This window comes from Hyaena hyaena, unplaced genomic scaffold (assembly GCF_003009895.1).
Source record: "Hyaena hyaena isolate Hyena2069 unplaced genomic scaffold, ASM300989v1 scaffold_101, whole genome shotgun sequence".
NCBI classification, from domain to species: Eukaryota; Metazoa; Chordata; class Mammalia; order Carnivora; family Hyaenidae; genus Hyaena; species Hyaena hyaena.
The window spans coordinates 3,664,888-3,683,111 of NW_024080733.1; the positions used below are offsets into that span (position 1 = coordinate 3,664,888).

General features: G+C 42.9%; 1 protein-coding gene across 1 annotated transcript in view; it reads right to left on the reverse strand.

Moving 5' to 3' along the window:
• HECW1 (HECT, C2 and WW domain containing E3 ubiquitin protein ligase 1) overlaps positions 1-18,224 on the reverse strand; it is a 166,664-nt gene that overhangs the window by 40,200 nt on the left and 108,240 nt on the right. The window contains exons 16-19 of the mRNA XM_039235666.1: positions 17,939-18,048; positions 12,197-12,317; positions 11,334-11,447; positions 10,339-10,491 (exon numbers count right to left, since the gene is read on the reverse strand). Coding sequence (XP_039091597.1) covers positions 10,339-10,491; positions 11,334-11,447; positions 12,197-12,317; positions 17,939-18,048 — 498 coding nt within the window. The remainder of the gene's footprint in view (positions 1-10,338; positions 10,492-11,333; positions 11,448-12,196; positions 12,318-17,938; positions 18,049-18,224) is intronic.

Consider the following 18,224-nt stretch of genomic DNA (forward strand, 5'->3'; position numbering starts at 1 on the left):
CGAGATCATCACCTAAGCGAAAGTCGGACGCTTAACCGACTAAGCCACCCAGGCGCCCCACACAGGTCCCTTTTTATTCTTGTTGTTTTTGTCTTCTCCTGGCTTGATTGGCTCCTCTCTCCTCACCTCATCTCCTGTGGCCCACACTAAGACATATCCTCCTGAATTTTTCATCTAAACCCTATAATCACATACTAATTTATTTATATTTATGTTTCTGTGTCTATGCACATATAGGTTTTGCATCATTGTTTGTCAAATTTTGGATCCTATCATTCATACTTTTCTACTTCTTTCTTCTCTCTACATATCTTGAAGAAATCCCCCTCCATCATCTGGCAAAGTTCTATGTCAGTGCTTTGCTGCCTCATGTCACTGTGCAGTGTGCATCTTCTGGAATGAAGTTAACCAGCCCCCTGAGCATGGACATTTGGGTTGCTTCTACATCTGTGTCTTCGCAGAGGATGCTGAAATAAACACCCTTGTTGGTTTCGTTAGGCAGCACAGGACAGATCTTAAAAGTCTACATTCTAGAGCTGGACTGAGTTTGATTCCTGGCTCTGACACTAGCTGTGTTACTTTAGAAAAAAGTATTAAATCTGAGTATCAGTTCCCTCATTTGTAAAACAGAAGATCATAATAAGATGTGTAACTCGGGGCGCCCGGGTGGCTCAGTCGGTTGGGTGTTCCAACTTCGACTCAGGTCATAATCTCACGGTTTGTGAGTCTGAGCCCCGCGTCAGGCTCTGTGCTGACAGCTCGGAGCCTGGAGCTGCTTCAGATTCTGTGTCTCCCTCTCTCTCTGCCCCTCCCCTTCTAGCTCTCTGTCTCTCTCTCTCAAAAATAAACATTAAAAAAAATGTGTAACTCATGTAGTCTTTAAAAGATACCCGGCCCATAATAAGCACTCAATAAATACTAGTTATTATAAATATTTCTTAAAGTTTACTTATTTATTTTGAGAGAGAGACCCATCGAGGTGGGGGGCCAGAGAGAGAAGGGGAGAGAGGATCCCAAGCAGCTTGCAACGCGGAGTCTGATGCAGGACTTGAACTCAGAGTTGGATGCTTGATCTACTGAGCCACTCAGGTGTCTCAATATTAGCTATTATTATAGGAGTCGTCATCTCATAGTAGTAATTTTGTCTCTGTGAGATAGATTAATGGGCCAAAGAGTATATGAGATTTTATATTTTTAGTATATATCATTAGTTGCATTTTTTAAAATGCTGTACCAATTCATGTTTCTACTGGTAATACGTGAGAGTACCCTTTTACCCTATCCCCTTCCAAAAGAGATAATATAACTTCTTAATTTTTGCCAATTTGATAGTTATGAAGTGATAAATCATTATTACTTTATTGTGTATTCCCCTGACCATAAAATTGACAGTAAAATTGAAATTCTTTGCATGGCTTTTTGATTATTTAGAATTTTCTCTTCTCTGAACAGCTTTTTCATGGTCTCTGCTGATTTTTGTAGAATTGTCTTCCTTCTTCTTTTCAAGTTGTAAGAGCTCTTTGAAATCCGTACCATAGATTTGCAACCTCAAAATCAAAATCTAAAGGTTGCCTTTTGACTTTATGGTATTTCTGTCATAAAAAAGTATTTTAATTTTAAATATTCAAATATATCTTTTCTATTATAGATAATAGGATTCCAATCATGATTTTATTTTATTTATTTTTTTTTTAAATTTTTTTTAAATGTTTTATTTATTTCTAGGAGAGAGAGAGAGAGAGAGACAGCGTGAGCAGGGGAGGGTCAGAGAGAGAGGGAGTCACAGACTGAAACAGGCTCCAGGCTCTGAGCTGGCAGTCAGCACAGAGCCCGACGCGGGGCTCGAACCCACGAACCGCGAGATCATGACCTAAGCGAAAGTCGGACGCTCAACCGACTAAGCCACCCAGGCACCCCCAATCATGATTTTAAAAGTTTCTACCACTCAAGGTTTCTGAGTATCTTTTATGTTTTTCATGTTTATGTTCTAGAGTATCTACAAGTTACTGAGATTTGAAGTTTTGTTACATTTTTCTACATATGCTTTCAAATTAGAAACTGAATCTATTTTTGTTGTTGCATAGCTAGTTGTATTGGCATCATTAACTAATGAGTCCATTCTGTTCCAAATGAACTGAAGTACATACATCAAATCCTCAGGTCTATTTTGGATAATACACGTGTTCGAAGGAAGCATTCGTTCTAATGGTTTTGAAACTTTTCCTGAAATTTCTCACAAGTTCTGAAGAAAGCTGTGTTAAGAGATGAGCTGAACGGACATAGTCACAAGAGGTCATGCACATCTGATTGGTGACTTGTAAATTGATTTCTGCCTCACAGCTTCTCTAGGGCATTGCTGGGAGGGCTACTCAGATGCAGTCAGAGAGGGGCGCCATGAAGCTCTTGGTGTGGGAAGGACCCTAGGGACTGCTGTTGGATGACTGGGGGGAACAGAGTTCATCTGACCCTTGACTCAAATGGAAACTATACACTGAGCTCTACTGTAAGGAGGGGCCCTGGGAGGGGGCAGGACATCCAGCGGAATCTTGTGACACTGTGGTTTCTAATTACTAATTCAAGACTCTAAACATGTAGCAAGGGATATTTAAAGTGTGTTATCCAGGACTTCTTAAGTTCCATAAAACTCTACAATTACACTTAATACCCACTTGGCCAACCTCTAAACATGTTCAAAGGAGCCTTCCTCCCCCCGCGCCCCGCCCCCCCCTTGCTAAAGACCTAAAGCAGAAGATTTTTACCACCCAAGTAGTGTCTGCTTGGAAAGGGAGAGAGGTTAGGGCAGAGGCAAAGGCTTTAGGAGATTTTGGCTTGAAAGGTCCTAAAATTTCTGGTTGTGACACTGATAAGGTTAGATTTGTCACCATCACTGACATGAAATGACCATATGGACACTAGCTGTTGCATGAAAACTGATTAAACAACATCAGATTTGAAACCTGGCTTCTGAAAATTCTTCTTGTGCTGACAGTTATGTAAAGAGTGACTCACATCACAGTAACTTAAATGATGCATGATAATACTTAAACCAGAGTGTGTCTGACACTCCAGCATGTGGCCTCAAAATAGAGGAGTTTTTCACCTATTTCAATTGTTTAGACATCAGCGCATCTTAGATTTGTTCTGGGAAAAGTGATATTTAGAATCATTGAGACAGAAAAAGAATTTCCAGTGATGATTTCAGAGAGGGCAACTGGTAGAATCTTTAATGACATTCAAACATGAGCACTTGTTCTGAATCCCAAATATTCTGAACTAAAAATTGAAATGAGATTGAAACTTATAATCAAGGATTTTTAACTGAGGATTACTCCATCCATCCATCCATCCACCCACCCACCCACCCACCCATCCATCCATCCATCCATCTTGCCTCCCTTCCATCCTTTTTTCTTTGCTTCCTTCCACACATATTTATTGAGTGCCAGATTGTAATTAGGAAAACAGACCCTGGTTTTTACAGGGCTTATACTCTAGGGGGAGAGACAAAAAAATAATGAGTTATACATATATAAGTGATATATATATATAAATATACTTTATTTCATGTGGCAATAAATTCTGTCACTATAAAAAGCTGTTAAGCTGGAGAGTTATAAATGGATGGGATATTTTAAATTGAGTGATCAGGCCCTCAGAGGAGATGTTTAAGCTGAATGTGAACCTTTCCGATTCAAGCACAATAATCTGAAAATGTATGCATTTTTCACCACTCATACTTTATGTTAGATATAAAAATAAGATTGGAGCTTTGCAAATTTATAGTTTTGTTGCCTCTATTCAAAAATATATGAGAATTTTTTACTTGATATTTTCTTATACATCATTTTATAGCAAGTGGGAAACGTCATATACTTAAACCCCCATCATCTATAATCCATTACCAAGTGTTGCTCATTTGTTCACTCTCCTTCCGAAATAACTTTCCATTCCCATTGCTTCTGCCCCAGTTTATTTTCTTTTGAAGGAACTATTTCAACAACCTCTTAAATGACACCCCATCGCCTACTCCAATTCAACTACTTGTAACCAGAGTTGACTCTAAAATAGATCTGATCAAGACATTCTTCTAAAAATATTACATTGCCATCTTCATGATAAAATCCAAACTCCCTGGAATACCATCAGATGCCCTTCCCTACCTGACATGAGGGTGCCTTTATATCCTATTTTTGTCTCTTTAGTCTGCAGCCATACCAAACTGACATGTGTCTGTTCACCCCTCCACCCCACTTGTGAATGTTGGGACATCTACCTGGAAGTCCCTTATTCCCACTCATTCTTAAAGCTCCATACACCTAATACTAACTACCACATAATGTGATACATGCGCAATAAGGTATATATAGCAATTATCATGTTGTATTGTAATTTGCCCTATTAAATATCTGCCTTTGCCTTGGCATGGGGTCTAGAGCCTGATGCTGGAGCCAGGTTGCCTGGGTTCTAATCCCAACTTGGATGGTGACTATCTCTGTGACTTTAGTTACGTTTGTACCTTATTTTCTTCATCTGTAAAATCAGGATACTCAGTATCTGGGTAATAATATTGTTATACAAAAGTGTCTAGAACATTGCCTGGCATGGTTAGTAAGCTTTCAATGGAAACTTTATTATTTAGTTTTATATTAACTTCTGTATCTCCAGGGATGTAAAATCAGCATACAATAGAGGTGAAAAGAATAAAAAGATGAACATATGAACACCTTATTACTATGCAAGTGGAATACTCATGATCAAAGGAGGAAGATATGAAATTTGGAGTTATTACTTTGAGATTTTTGTAGTCAAAGATATACACAATAGACATATACAGGTTAGCAAATGGGAATATTTCTAGCAGATAGATTGAAAGCCCTGAGTTGTAGAAGCACTTCTGTTATTTTTAATCCCTGTCTTCCACCTTCATGGGTTTTCCACCATTCTTTGCCTTGCATGTTGCCCTTGGGATGGGTTGCTATGGGCTACAAAATCTGGAGATCCATTGCCTTCTGGTTTATGGTTGGTTTGGCTGATGGGACTGGAGGGTGGAAGAAAGTGTCGACATGCTCTTTCCCAGCCAATCTCTGCCTGACTCATGTCATTTGTGGCCACAGGTCCTGTGGGAGGACCAATGAGGCTTTGACTCCATCTCCTCTCTCTTGTCATGAGTGTTATCACTGCTGACTGACAGGGTCCTTATCAGCTTAGAAAGTCAGTGGTACAAATAAATCAAGAAAGAGCAATTATAAGACATCCTTTTCAGGCTATGACACAAAAATTGGATTTTTTTTCAGTTTACTAATGTGTATCTATAGATCCCTCACTATATTTATTCATATTGGGATCTCTCGACACTTGACTAGAAACAAAGGGAAGTAGGTGGAATCCATACACCCCTCTGTACAGGCTTCTGATTTCACTGGCTGTTTTCCAGTGTATGTGAAGCCCACACATAGCCAACAGGAGCCAGGGAATTTCAAGTGGCTGCAGTCAGATGGGAGTTTGCAGGGAAGGTCCCTCTGCCCACCTCTTTGGGTAGTGCCTGGCCTGGAAGTGGCTGATGGAGACGCCCCGAGCAGTGTGAGAAGAGGTGGAGGCTTTCTGTCAGTAACAGGCAGAGTTTAGGCACCAAGCAGAGTGCAAAGTTCCCAGGGGACACGTGTGTTTACTGCTGACACCATAAGAGCTTTAAAGCCACAGATGATTTTTTTTAAAAAATCTGTGACTTTTGAGCAATTAATTGCACATGGAAGGTATGAACCCTCTATTTTAATGGCCCTGGTACAAGTGTTTGGTGCGGCTTGTGGAACAAATACTCATCTATGCAGCCAGTCTTCAAAGACATGGCGTTCAAAATAACAGGTGTGTGCTAGAATAAAATAAGATGGATATGTCTTTGCTCCTATGCAGTTTACCTGCTAGTGGGGAGATCACATAAAACAGAGTATGGGACGCAGAAGAAGGCCAGTGAAAGGTAAAGACTAGAATAACAAATGAGCAAAAAAATGACCAGTGCGAGGATGCCTCCTGCAGCCACACCTGAGCAACATTTCAATCCTGGGTGACGTTTGAATCCTGCAAAGCTGACTCATTTTCTCCCTGTTCATTTCTGGTGTATAGAATGAAAAGGAGGGCCGGGGGTGGGAGTTACTCCTCTTTCCAGGCAGAACCCTGCCCAGGCCTGTTCTGCATCAGGGACGATTTCCAGCTTTACGAAGTCAAGGCTATGACCATGATGGGTCCCCTAATCTTTATGGCCTGTTTTCTTAGGTGTGATGTATCGGTCAAGAATGATCTTCCTGACAGTGCGTGTGGATGGTGAGATAAAGTGTCCTGGGGACCGAGGAGGGAAGGAAAGCCTTGCACCTAGGTCTAAGATCAGCCGCAGCCCTGCCCAGGGTGGGGGAGTGGCACCTGACTGGGCCATCAGATTTGAGAACTCAGGGTTCAGGTTTCCTCAGTGTCAGCCTCCTGGCTGCAAGCCTTACAGTGACAAAGCCTCGGGCAGAGGCCTCAACACTCACTTGCTGCCCACACAGTGCACAAGGTCTAAAGTGATGTCAAGGCGTGAGCCCTCCTGGCGCCCCTCGGTGACAAGTCCTGCCAAAGAGCTGACCAAGCCCGTGAGGGTGCTCAGTTGTTTCTGTAAAACCATTTGCTACAAGACACAAGGATGGCTTATAGGAAAATACACCAAAGGGAGAGCTGCAGAGTCACCATCTGGCTGGGACGCCCACTGCCCAGTAGGGCTTCCTGCTCAAAGCTAAAGTAAGCTGCGCCCCAGGGCCTCAGGTTTGCTCAGCCACGGCCGTGACTGCCCAAAGGAAGCCTGCTTCCTGCTCCCAGGACCCCCAAAGCACTGATGAGAGGAGTCTGACTCCACTTGAGTTTTGCCGTAGGATCTGATGCCTGGGCTGGTTCTGCATCCCTGGTCTCCACCAGCCCAGGGCTCAAGGGACTGGAGGTTCAGAGCTTCAGCCTCCCATCGGAGGAGAGGTCACTACTCACTTTAGAACACTTTGCCATGCCACGTGCTGCACTACAGCGAACTCATCCGCGTGAGCTCTGCGCAGACTGCTAGCTGCTCAGAAAGCTACCACAATTTTGTTCCAGGCTAAACAGTAAATATCCTCAAGAAGAGTAGGAATGTCCTCAGATGGAAGTCCTCACATCCTTTCCTTCAGAGAGACAGTGGTTAGCTAGCACCTCCGAGGCAGGACTTTCAGGCCTTTGAACTTTCAGAAGGATCCATCCAGAGAACTCTGCTACTGCCTGCAATATCCCCGAATAACCAGTTTCCTTCCTCACTGCAGCAAAGTAACTCACGCTTGGAAAGAGCATCTTTAGTGCCTCCAGGCCAGAGACAAGCAGAGGGCAGCCAGCCAGACTGAGAGCAGGGGCCGGGCAGCTGGCCAAGGCCAGGTTGCTCTCACGTAGCACATGAGCAGGCCACAAGTCCAGCAAGTCTTCTGTGCTTCTCATTAGGCCTCCATCTGTGGCCTCACTCCCTGTTTGCACTAAAACATGCTTAACTGCAAGGTTTCCTTTAAAATGTTGGGTTCCAATAATGCCACCATGGCATTGACCCTGTGATCCTGTGCCACCAGCCCAATGTGGCTTCCTTGGTCATCTCAATGCTCTTATTTCCTTGATGCTCTCAGTTCTGTTCACTGAATAGTATGTTCTGGAGCCCTGGCGGCCCCCACCCCTTCTATTGCCTACACACCCCCTCTGCTTCCACCCCTCCAGGCCTCCTCTCCCTGCCCAGCAGGTCTCCCCTGAGCCCCTCCTGCTTCCCCAGGCTGCTCCTTCTGTTGTTACACTGCTCCTAGGCGCTCAGCTCTCTGCCCACTCCTTCGCAGCTTTCTCAGGGACACGCGGCTCTGCCCAAGCCTTGCACATCCACGTAGTCCACTTCACTGTGGGCCTCTGCTCCGCTCGCCCTCCACACAAGCTCTCAGCTCCTCTCACAACTAAGCCACTTGGCTGTCTTCCAAATCTCGATTTCTAGCCCAGATGCTCTCCTGCCAAACAGGGCCATAGTTCCAGTTACATAATATACCTATTTGTGTTTCTAGCAGAAATTGCAAACTACCTGTCAAAGAGTGAATTTCTTATCTTTCTTCTAACTATTGTTCACTTCACATGACTCCTGTTACAGCTAGAAGTACTGGCCCACCAAACCAGGAACCCTGGACACATGCTATACTTCTCTCCCTCCCTCATCTCTATATTCCATCAGTTCAATCTCTTCTCGCTCCAGATGTCCCTCAAGTCAGTCCCTTCCTTTTTCAGATGCTGCCTCTGCCTGAGTTTGAACCTTATTTCTCGCCTTGACTCATCAACAGCTTTAGAGCTAGTCTTGCTCTTTCGAGACTCACCTCCTCAAATGTGTCTGTACGCTACAGCAAGATTTATTTTTCAAAACCACAAATCCAGTGACAGCATTCTCCATACGGGGTCATCTGCCTCTCTCTTCCATCCCCAGCCTCACTTCCCACCACAATCCTGAGGTCATTCTCGGCTCTGATCTGTCTTCACTGCTTGCTGAAGGCTCCATTCCCTCTCATGCCTTTCAATTCTTACTTTCCATTTTGGTTCCTGGGAAGGTCTTCTCTCCCTTTCTGTGCCAAGTCTCCAGTTCAGTTGTTCCTTAAGACTTGGTGTAATCATCTCCTCCTTTTATAAGATCCACTGGCTTCACTCCTCACTCCCCATCCCCTAACTTGGGGGGAGAGAGACATTTCTCCCTGTGATTTAATACAATTCTCGAGCTTGCGTACGCACCCCAGACTTCACACACACAGGTGCGTGTGCACGTTAAGTACGGATAACCTGGCATTTAGGGCACTGCAGCACGGCTGCTGGTCGCCCCTGTGCTTCTCCCACTGCCATATCACCATTTCATCTTTACATCATTCTGGCAGTAGTATGTGGTTGTTTTATAACTGCTAAATTCATGAAGGCATTCCCCCAACACCTGAGCATAGTCATATGTGCTATAATATTTGATGAAAATATTTCCTTACTGACTGCTGAGCCTCATTCACGACTTCTAAGGCACCATCATGCGCACAGTATAATCTGTGTATGTAGGCACCCCGGTCTCACAGGAGCCACAGCACTCTCTCCTGTTGGAATGGACCCTGCCTGATACGACCTCAGTCAGAGCTGGCCTTCAACTGTCAGGGTCGTAAGTCCCCTTAAGGGCCACTTGCCTGCTCCACCGGCCCTGTCTCTGTTTCTGCCTCACTGACTTCAACACCCACCCATTGACAAACTACAGGAAAACGAGCAACAAAGGGCCACCTTTGGTTCTTCATTTGTGTCAAACGCTTGATGTAAACACAGTGCTGCCTCAGCTCAAGAGCTTCAGAGCAAAGAGTTTTTGGAGAGAGAGGACGTGTGCAATAGCTGGAAGCTTCTGCATAGGTCGACGTTCTGATGCTGTAAACCAAAATGCGGGGATCAGGGCTCTGAGTCCAGGGGCCAGGCATCACCCCAGGGGTCCCCTTTGGCAGTAGCTGCAGCAACACATGAAAAATGGGCAAGGCCAGATAAGAACCCACATCTTATCCGGAATCCCACAGTTTCCGGAACTCATTACCCTCTTAACAGCAGGAGCGCCTACAGTGAGAGTAGGGGTAATTTCCAAACCAGGTGTGGTGATGCCACAGCAAGAAAAAGCTTGCATCCTAGATATCCTATGTGGCTTTCTGGAGACTTCTAATACCCATATCTGAGCTACTTCACTCACAGAATTGCATTGGGTTGACTGATAGTTATCTTCTTACACATCTAAGTGGTAATAGATGCCTCAATAAAAAAGGAGAGATTGGATTATCAAGTCAGGAGGATGCTCAGAGAGAACCTGGCCCAAACAGCCTTATTTCACAGTAAGATGCAGAAGCTGATGTCCACAGTGCTAAAACCTCTGGTCCAAAATAAGAAAAATTTCAAGTCCACAAATACCTCCAAGAAGGCTCCACTAAGGACTCATGATTTTAGGAGTCTTTTCAACATTTAGTAAAAATTTCAACATTCAACTGTGTCTACTTACCTTAGTGTTTCCTCAGAAGGCAGTTACTGGATCTTACATCAATTTGCAATTGACAGTAAATTTGCAGTGTCTTTAAGTAATTTATTTCATGCTCTGGGTGAAAACTAACAGAGTCTTCTCTCTAAGGCTTTGCTGTTCATTCACATCCATCCCTCATACTATCTGGCCCACTGCTCTAAACAAGAAATAGTCCCGCTCAAGAAATACAATCCTACTGACTCCTGACTAGGAAAGACCAGAAAGTACAATCACAAGAAAGCAAGCCTTCTAGATCTTACCATTCGAGATGGTTTTCCACAAACGCTGACATGGGGCTGATCTGCACGGTGTAGGTATCATTTGCAGAGTACTCAAAGAGTCCGTAGTAGGGGTTGAAGAGCTCCTGAGACAAAAGGAAGAAGAACTCTCGCGAAGGACCACTGTAGTCCAGGCTGCGAAGGAAGCAGAGGCCCGGGAAGCTCGTTACATGTGGGAGGTGGGGGACTGTTTCTATCCAGGTTCTAGTGTGTTCTTTCAGAGTGAGTGTGGGGAAAACAGAGAGTAGCCTCTGTTCTTTACAGTGGATCCCTGCAGAAGCATAACTTGCTGTAGAAAATGAGGATGCAGTAATTGGTAGGGAAGTTTCTTACTAGATGTCCATGAATAAACCCTTATGGCAGTATTTCTTAGCCTTTTTTTTCAGTCATATAACACCTATTGGATAAACCACACAGCTGGCCCATTAAAAAGAAGGACTTTGTTATGAGAGCATAGAAGAATTTCCTGCTATAGTGCATGTGTGCAATGCCTGTGTGCATGTGTATGAACTAAAAGAACTTTCCCGGTTTGTTCTGATACACCCTCCTAGGTAGGCTCGCCCTCCACTGTTGAGATGGTTTTCTATGAAATCACTGAAATGCTATGAAAAATTTGGTATGTAGTTGCGTATTCACTCCCTAGGAGGAAGAGCTTCTCTGATCAGATAATCAGAAGTGTACGCCACCTGAAAAAGTAAAGATCTGCTAGCTTAAGTCTGTATTTTTGGCTCATGCACAGTATAAGTGTGTAACCTCACACTCTAGCACATGCCAATAAATCTCAGGCTTTTGAAGAATGTGAAATCTCAGACTCCGCAGTACCTGGAGAAGGACATCTTGTAAAGACATGATCAGAATCACCCTGGGGCAAAGGCTAAGAGCCACCCTGCTCTTTCCTGAGCAAAATCACCAAGATGTGGCGGCTCTGGCCTGCCCACAGTGATTGAGGTGTCTGCATAAAACTGCTGGTGCCTCACCCCTCCTCTCCGACAAAGGTGACATAGAGCTTGTTTCTCTGAAGCTCCTTCCGGGAATAGGCCATCACCTGATTGAAGGTTCCTTCTAACAAGTGGTCCCGACGAATGATGAGCCTGGGAAGAAGAAGCCATGTGGGCAGTGAGTGGTGGCTCCAAGCTCTGATGTTGGAGGGTGTTTTAGATGAGCTGTAGGTGCCTGGGCTTACGGTCTCACTCCCTGCCTCTCCAACGAGGTACAGATTCCATCAGTTCAGCATTGGACTTATTTTAATGCACTTTGCAAAATACTGGGAGCACAGGGACAACATGTTCACTTTTATAATTGGATGCACTCCATCATATTGGACTACTTTTAGTATTCTTTTCGATCAATTCCAAAAAGAATCTCTAAAGTTGGATACCTCAGTTTAGATTCATATTTTAAAGATGAAAATAATAAACCCAGATGGGAAAAATACAACTATTCACTTGGACCCCAATTACAAAGTTATAGAATCCATGGATTTGACTAAAGAGTTAAATTTGTTCCAAAAATAAGTAAAAGGAAATACACATTTTAAAATTTTAGTTCAAGATTCTTTGTTTTCTGAAAAGGTTTATCATTAATTTTATATATGCCTTTGTCTCAAATCAGTTTTTTTCTCTCCCTCCTTCTTTTCTCTTTCCTTCCTTTCTGCTTCTTTTCCAATTTAACTTCCTTTCTTCTTTCTTCCCACCTTCTTTCATTCTTTCCTCCCTTCCTTGAACCTAACTGTTACCACACCATGGAATCCAATCTCCAAAAAGTATCACAAAGGTTATGGGGGAGGACAGGATAGAAAAATCTAGCCTCTGAATTCAGGGATAAGCACGGGAGCACTCACTTAATTTTCCCTGGACCCTGACCAAATCCTTTGGCTTCCAGTTTCCGGTAGAAATTGCGGAGCTTGGCCTCAAAGTCTCTCCGGTAGGGTGAGGGGGCTCTTGCACTGGCTCTCTGTAAACCTGCAGAGAGAAGCACATGGTCTGAAGATAAGCACTCATATGTGGAGTGATGTTAGAAGAAGGGCCAACCAGAAGCATTTTCCTATGCCTTCCTATTTTTCTTCTCAAAGAAGTTTCCCTTGATTTCCATTACTCTTTCAGTTACTTTTATAATAAATGGAAAAGGTATTAATAAAGAGAAAAAGGAATTCTGATGACAATAAACATTTACATCTCCCGCTCCATTTCAAGATGTATTTCTCTTAAAATACCTTGATTAGCATATCTACTGGCTTAATTGTACTTAAATAATCTAAAACAACATAAATCAAACTAGTCTAAATTTTTCTTGTAAGTTCCTATACTATAAGAAGTGATTGTAACTATAGTGAGGCAAGTCAGACTGTAATACATATGTATGTCATACTTCTCTAACTATATTGATCCTAAATTAAACATAGGTGTTCAGTAGGGCCCAGAGAATTTAAGAATTTGTATTAGATTACCTTGCATCATAGAAGAAACATTTATAGTAATAATAATAATATTAACAACAACAACAACACCAAGAACTTGTTCACTCTATATATAGTAGAGAGTTTTTATATTGTTCAGAATCTTTGTAAATGCTTTATTATCTTTATATACTTTTTAATGAAAAAAATGAGTGGAGAAAATAACATTCTTCTACAAGTTTTTTTTTAATGTTTATTTTTGAAAGGCAAACACAAAGCATGAGTAGAGGAGGAGCAGAGAGAAAGAGGGATACAGAGTTTGAAGCAGGCTCCAGGCTCTGAGCTGTCAGCCAGAGCCAGATTTGGGGCTCAAACTCACGAACTGTAAGATCACGACCTGAGCCAAAGTCAGACGCTTAACAACTGAGTCACCCAGGCGCCCTGTTTCTTCTCTTAGTTTTACAGATGGCCAGAAACACAGCTTATCCCTTCAATAACTAATTAAGAGTTATTATTTATTAGTTATACTATTAATATATTAATAGTTATATTAATAAAGTATAATATAGAATTATATTTAATTATAACATATGCTATATTTATTAGTTATTGAAGCCAGTCCAGTTACTACTTACTATATTCCAGATATTGAATTTATATTCTAAAGAAGACTGATACCAACAAACTCACAGGAATGAGAATATAATTACAAGTTGAGATGACTGCGGCCCATGAAGGAATGGAACTCAGTTCTTTGAGATCATAAATACTTTGGCCAACTTCAGGGAGGCTGTCCTAAGAAATATCTGCAGAGTAAGTAAGCATGAATTAGACTGAACTATTTAGGAAAGGCCTCCATTGAACTAAGACAAGAGATGAGCTGGGAGACGAGCAATCTAGGTAGAGGATCAGCATGTGCAAAGGTACTGCAGCAGAATGGAAAGTGGTGCTCCAGTTTATCTGGAGCATGGGGCATAAGGATCAGAGTGATGCAAAACAAGGGTTGAGAGGTGGCCAGGAGGTGACCAAACAGGATAATGTTCACTCTGTTAAACAGTTTTGTTTAATGCTGAGCACAAAAGGAAGCCATTGCACGAGGGCTGACATGTTGAGACTTGAGTTATGAAAACATCAGTCTTTCCACAGTAGAGGGAAAAAATGAGAGGGCTCAGGTGGATTTAGAGAGCCCTAAATTGGACTAGGGTGGTGTCAGTGGAGGTGAGAAGTAGACAGACTGGAGATGTGTTTAGGAGGCAGTGAACCGAACATAGGTAGTGAGGGAGAAGTAGGCTTCAGATTTTGTATTTGAAGGGACTGCAGTGACAGTCATTGAGATGGGGAACAATGGAAGAAGAACAAATCTGTGGGGGAGATCATGAGCTTGGTCTTTGATGGCACTACCTTTGAATGGACTATTGGAAAGGGACATAGGTTGAGAAAGAAGAGAAGAAACCTGGGACTGAGCCTCGAGCATGGCAGGAAGTGAAGAATGAATCTGCAAAGGTGGCCAAAGTAGTAGATGAAATGCATACAGTAGTGTCACAGAAGCTAACTCAAGAGGTGACTTAAGAGGGAGATCAGTCAATGATATCAAATGTGGTTTCTTGTTAAATGTGCGAATTACCCAGTGGATTGCGAGCCCGGACGTCACAGTAACTTTAGTGAAGACCTCCTCTAATGCACAGGTGTGGAACAGAAGGAGAGGCAGGCTTCGTAGCCTTGTGGGATTGGTAGCAGGCATTTGAGAAAGTGTTTACCTAATGGCTTCCATTTTCTCAGTGAAGGGAGAAGGGAATAGTTTTTCTAGAAGAGACACAGAGGGTTGGAGGTTTGAGGGAAGCATAAACATTTGAAACTGCAGGAGAGAAGTTTACCAAGGAAATATGGTAGAGTTTTCTTTTGGGTGTTCAAGGTCCATGTGAGGTGAGAGATGACTAACTTATAATTTATAATCTGCCCTGTCAGGTGAATTTGCCCAAGAATGCCTGAGCACAGAAGTAGAGGATGCAGATAGTACGCTTGTCTAGGGGCACAGTTCTGTAAAAAAAAAAAAAAAAAAAAATGGAGAGGGCTGTAGAGTTTACATCACTGGCACAGATATTACTGGAATAATGAAGCATGGAATCTGTGCCGGATAAGGGATGGACAGAGAGGAAAGGAGAGGTGTGCGTGAAGTCGGGGCCCCGATGAAGGCACAGGATGGTAATGGGCAGAGCAGTTGAGTAAGTGTGTTGGGCAGGAGCAGAATGCCTGGGTCAGTGATTTTAGAGATGACAACAAGGTGGGAAGGTGACTGTGGGAAAAGTGGTTGTGGTGGGGAAGTGGCAGGTCATTCCAGACGAGGAAACTCCAGAAACCAGAAGGCCAGGGAAATGAATGGGTATCCTTGTGGATGTTGAAGTCATTCAGGAGGATGGAAGGCCTGGCGAAGGAGAGAGAGACTGTGAGACAGGTACCACAGGCCTTGGGAATAAGAAAAAGGCTGGCAGATGGCAGCAACCAGGGGTCCGGGGAGAGACAGCTGACTGGTACAAACAAGGAAACATGAAGGGCACCAGCCTCGCCTCTGGGCTCCCCAGCACCGAAGGTGTGAGGGAGCCAACGGCCACCACTTGAAAAGACTTATCATCAGTGAAATGCCAGGTTTCAGGCTACAGGCAGGTCTAGAATACAAGTCCATAGGTGCAAGTATCATTTTCTGTCCAGTAGATTACAGTGTATTTTATAATATGACCTTTACTGTTGCTGGTATTACCACTGCCCATGATGTAGTTTTCTAATCACTTATGCTTAACAAAGTACTTTGGCGTAAATATCTATGATTTGCTATATCTGTAGCAAATCAGATGTATTCAGATAAATTTTATGAAAGTCTAGAGAAATGAGAATTACAAAATTTAACATCAAAATTTTTGGACTGCATAATCTAGGACCTCATGGCCAGAGCTAGGAGAATAAAGAATTAAAATAAACTGAATGATTGTTTGGATTTGTGGTATTAGTAATGGCTCATTAGGAAACTTGATTCCTTTTATTTTATTTATGTATTTATTTATTTTTTAAAAAATTTTTTAAAATGTTTTATTTATTTCTAGGAGAGAGCGAGAGAGACAGCGTGAACAGGGGAGGGTCAGAGAGAGAGGGAGACACAGACTCTGAAACAGGCTCCAGGCTCTGAGCTGGCAGTCAGCACAGAGCCCGACGCGGGGCTCAAACCCAAGAACCGCGAGATCATGACCTAAGCGAAAGTCGGACGCTTAACCGACTAAGCCACCCAGGCGCCCCAACTTGATTCCTTTTATAAAAGTCAGATAAGCAATTCTCATTTAGCAAGTAACTCTTTATTCTGTCTTATTTTTTCCTCTTTGTAATATGATACCTCGCTCACGTAATGATGTTAAAAGCATACTGTACTGTCAAATCTTCCAACCAAAGTGCAGATGCTTTATCAGGCTGGGACCATCTCTATAACAAAATGGCAGATCATCTTGCAGACCAATAGGTTCCCCCAAATGGAAGGCTCTGCTCCCCACAAATAAGTCATCCTGTGTGCATGGGAACATTTGACTGTCCTGATGCTGGCTCTGGAAAAGCTCCTTGTCCTCTTTTTCCCTGGGCCATGGCATCTCAATTGTGCTGTGTGTCAGAGGGAGCGCGAATTGGGCATTTCCTTAGCAATGTCATTGGTACACTGGTTTGGAGGAAATGACGACAAGGAGATACTGACTTAGAAACAGATTTTAGCAATTCATAAAACTACCTCTAAGAGACAGTTCTGAGTGACGTGACTTGGAAGATCCAAACTAAAAGATATTCTAGTTTTAGAAACCTATGGCAGTACTGAGTGATGGTGAGTGAGACACTCCTTCTGAGGGGCTGAGCACACTGCTAAATTCTGTGTCTCTTGTGAATTTCTCCACTGGCTTCAAAAGCCAAGCTCAGACTCTGATTCTAGAAGTTGTTAGACAGGAACCTCCTAGATTTTTTTTTTTTTGAGAGAGAGAGAGAGAGAGAGAGAGAGAGAATGTGCATGTGCAGGGCAGAAGGAGAGGGACAGACAGAATCTCAAGCAGGCTCCAGGACCAGTGAGGAGCTTGATGTGGGGCTTGATCTTATGACTGTGAGGTCATGACCTGAGCCCAAGCTCATCCGACCTTGCCACCCAGGTGCCCCCCTACTAGATTTTTGAAACGAAATCCCTTTACATCTATCTATCTATCTATCTATCTATCTATCTAATCTCTCTTTACTTTTAAATTTATAAAAAGAAATTCGGGTTTATCCTCAAGGCTTAGAACAAGGTATTATTATGACCAAACAACTGAGGAAAAACTTTCCTGGATCCCATTTGGGAGCATGGATTTGACTTACACTCATTAGCTTGATGAACCCAGGAACAAAAGCTTATGGTTTTCACTAAACAGTTCAGTATAAATTTCCTCATTTGAACAGAAAATGCCTATAAAGAATTTCTGTAATATGGGTAAATTAATCCTAATACATAAAGAAAACTGTAGGGGAACAATTTCACGTGTAAGAAAACTCTTCGACACCTTCGTGAGTACATAATGGTGGTCCCTAGTAACCATATTACCCAGTAATTCCTTTACACTTTAACAAAAAGTTACTAAAATTGGTATCTAATAACATTCAGAGTCATAAGGCAGAATGTTTCAGAAAGGGCTTGTCCCTTTTAAATGCCTGCAGAGTATTTTTGGATTACAATAGTAATTTAGAGCTGGGGTCAGCAGACTTTTTCTGTGAAGGGCCAGGTAGTAAATATTTTAGGCTTTTGTGGCCATCTGGTCTCATTGCTACTACCCAGCTCTGCTGCTGTAGTATGGAAGTTGCTATAGAAAAATATATAAATAAACAGGTGTGGCCAGGGTTCAGTTAAATTCTATTTATAGACACTGAAATTTGAATTTCATATAATTGTCACATGTCATGAAACACTGTTTTTGTAAAAACATTTTCAAATTATTTGAAAATGTAGAACGCATTGTAGCTTGGGGGCATTACAAAAACAGGCAGCAATTGTCAGCACCCGATTCTGACAGTGTCCTTTCAATCTGAAAATTGAAGGGGAGGAAGGGAGGAAGGACATATGCAGAACTGGCCTTCTTCGTCTGCATCTGGAAACACAGGGGCCTCTACAGCACACAGAATGCCAAATATTCAGGTTACCTGGGGAGTTCTGAGGTGAGGAACAGGGTGAACAGCGGGGAGAGAAGCTGTACCCGGGATGGAAGGCAGCCTGCAGTGGGACGTAGGACATAATCTCTTCTTCAAAGAGACTGCAAAGTGAGAAAAGAAGGAGGAGGAGGAGGAGAAACAAGGAGGAAGGGGAAGAAGGAGGAAGGGGAGGAGGAGGAAAAGAAGAGGAAGAGGAGGCAAGAGGCAGAAGCAGGGGGAAGAGAGGGGGGAAGAAGGGGAGGGGGAAGGGGGGGAAAGAAGAAGAAAAAGACATAAA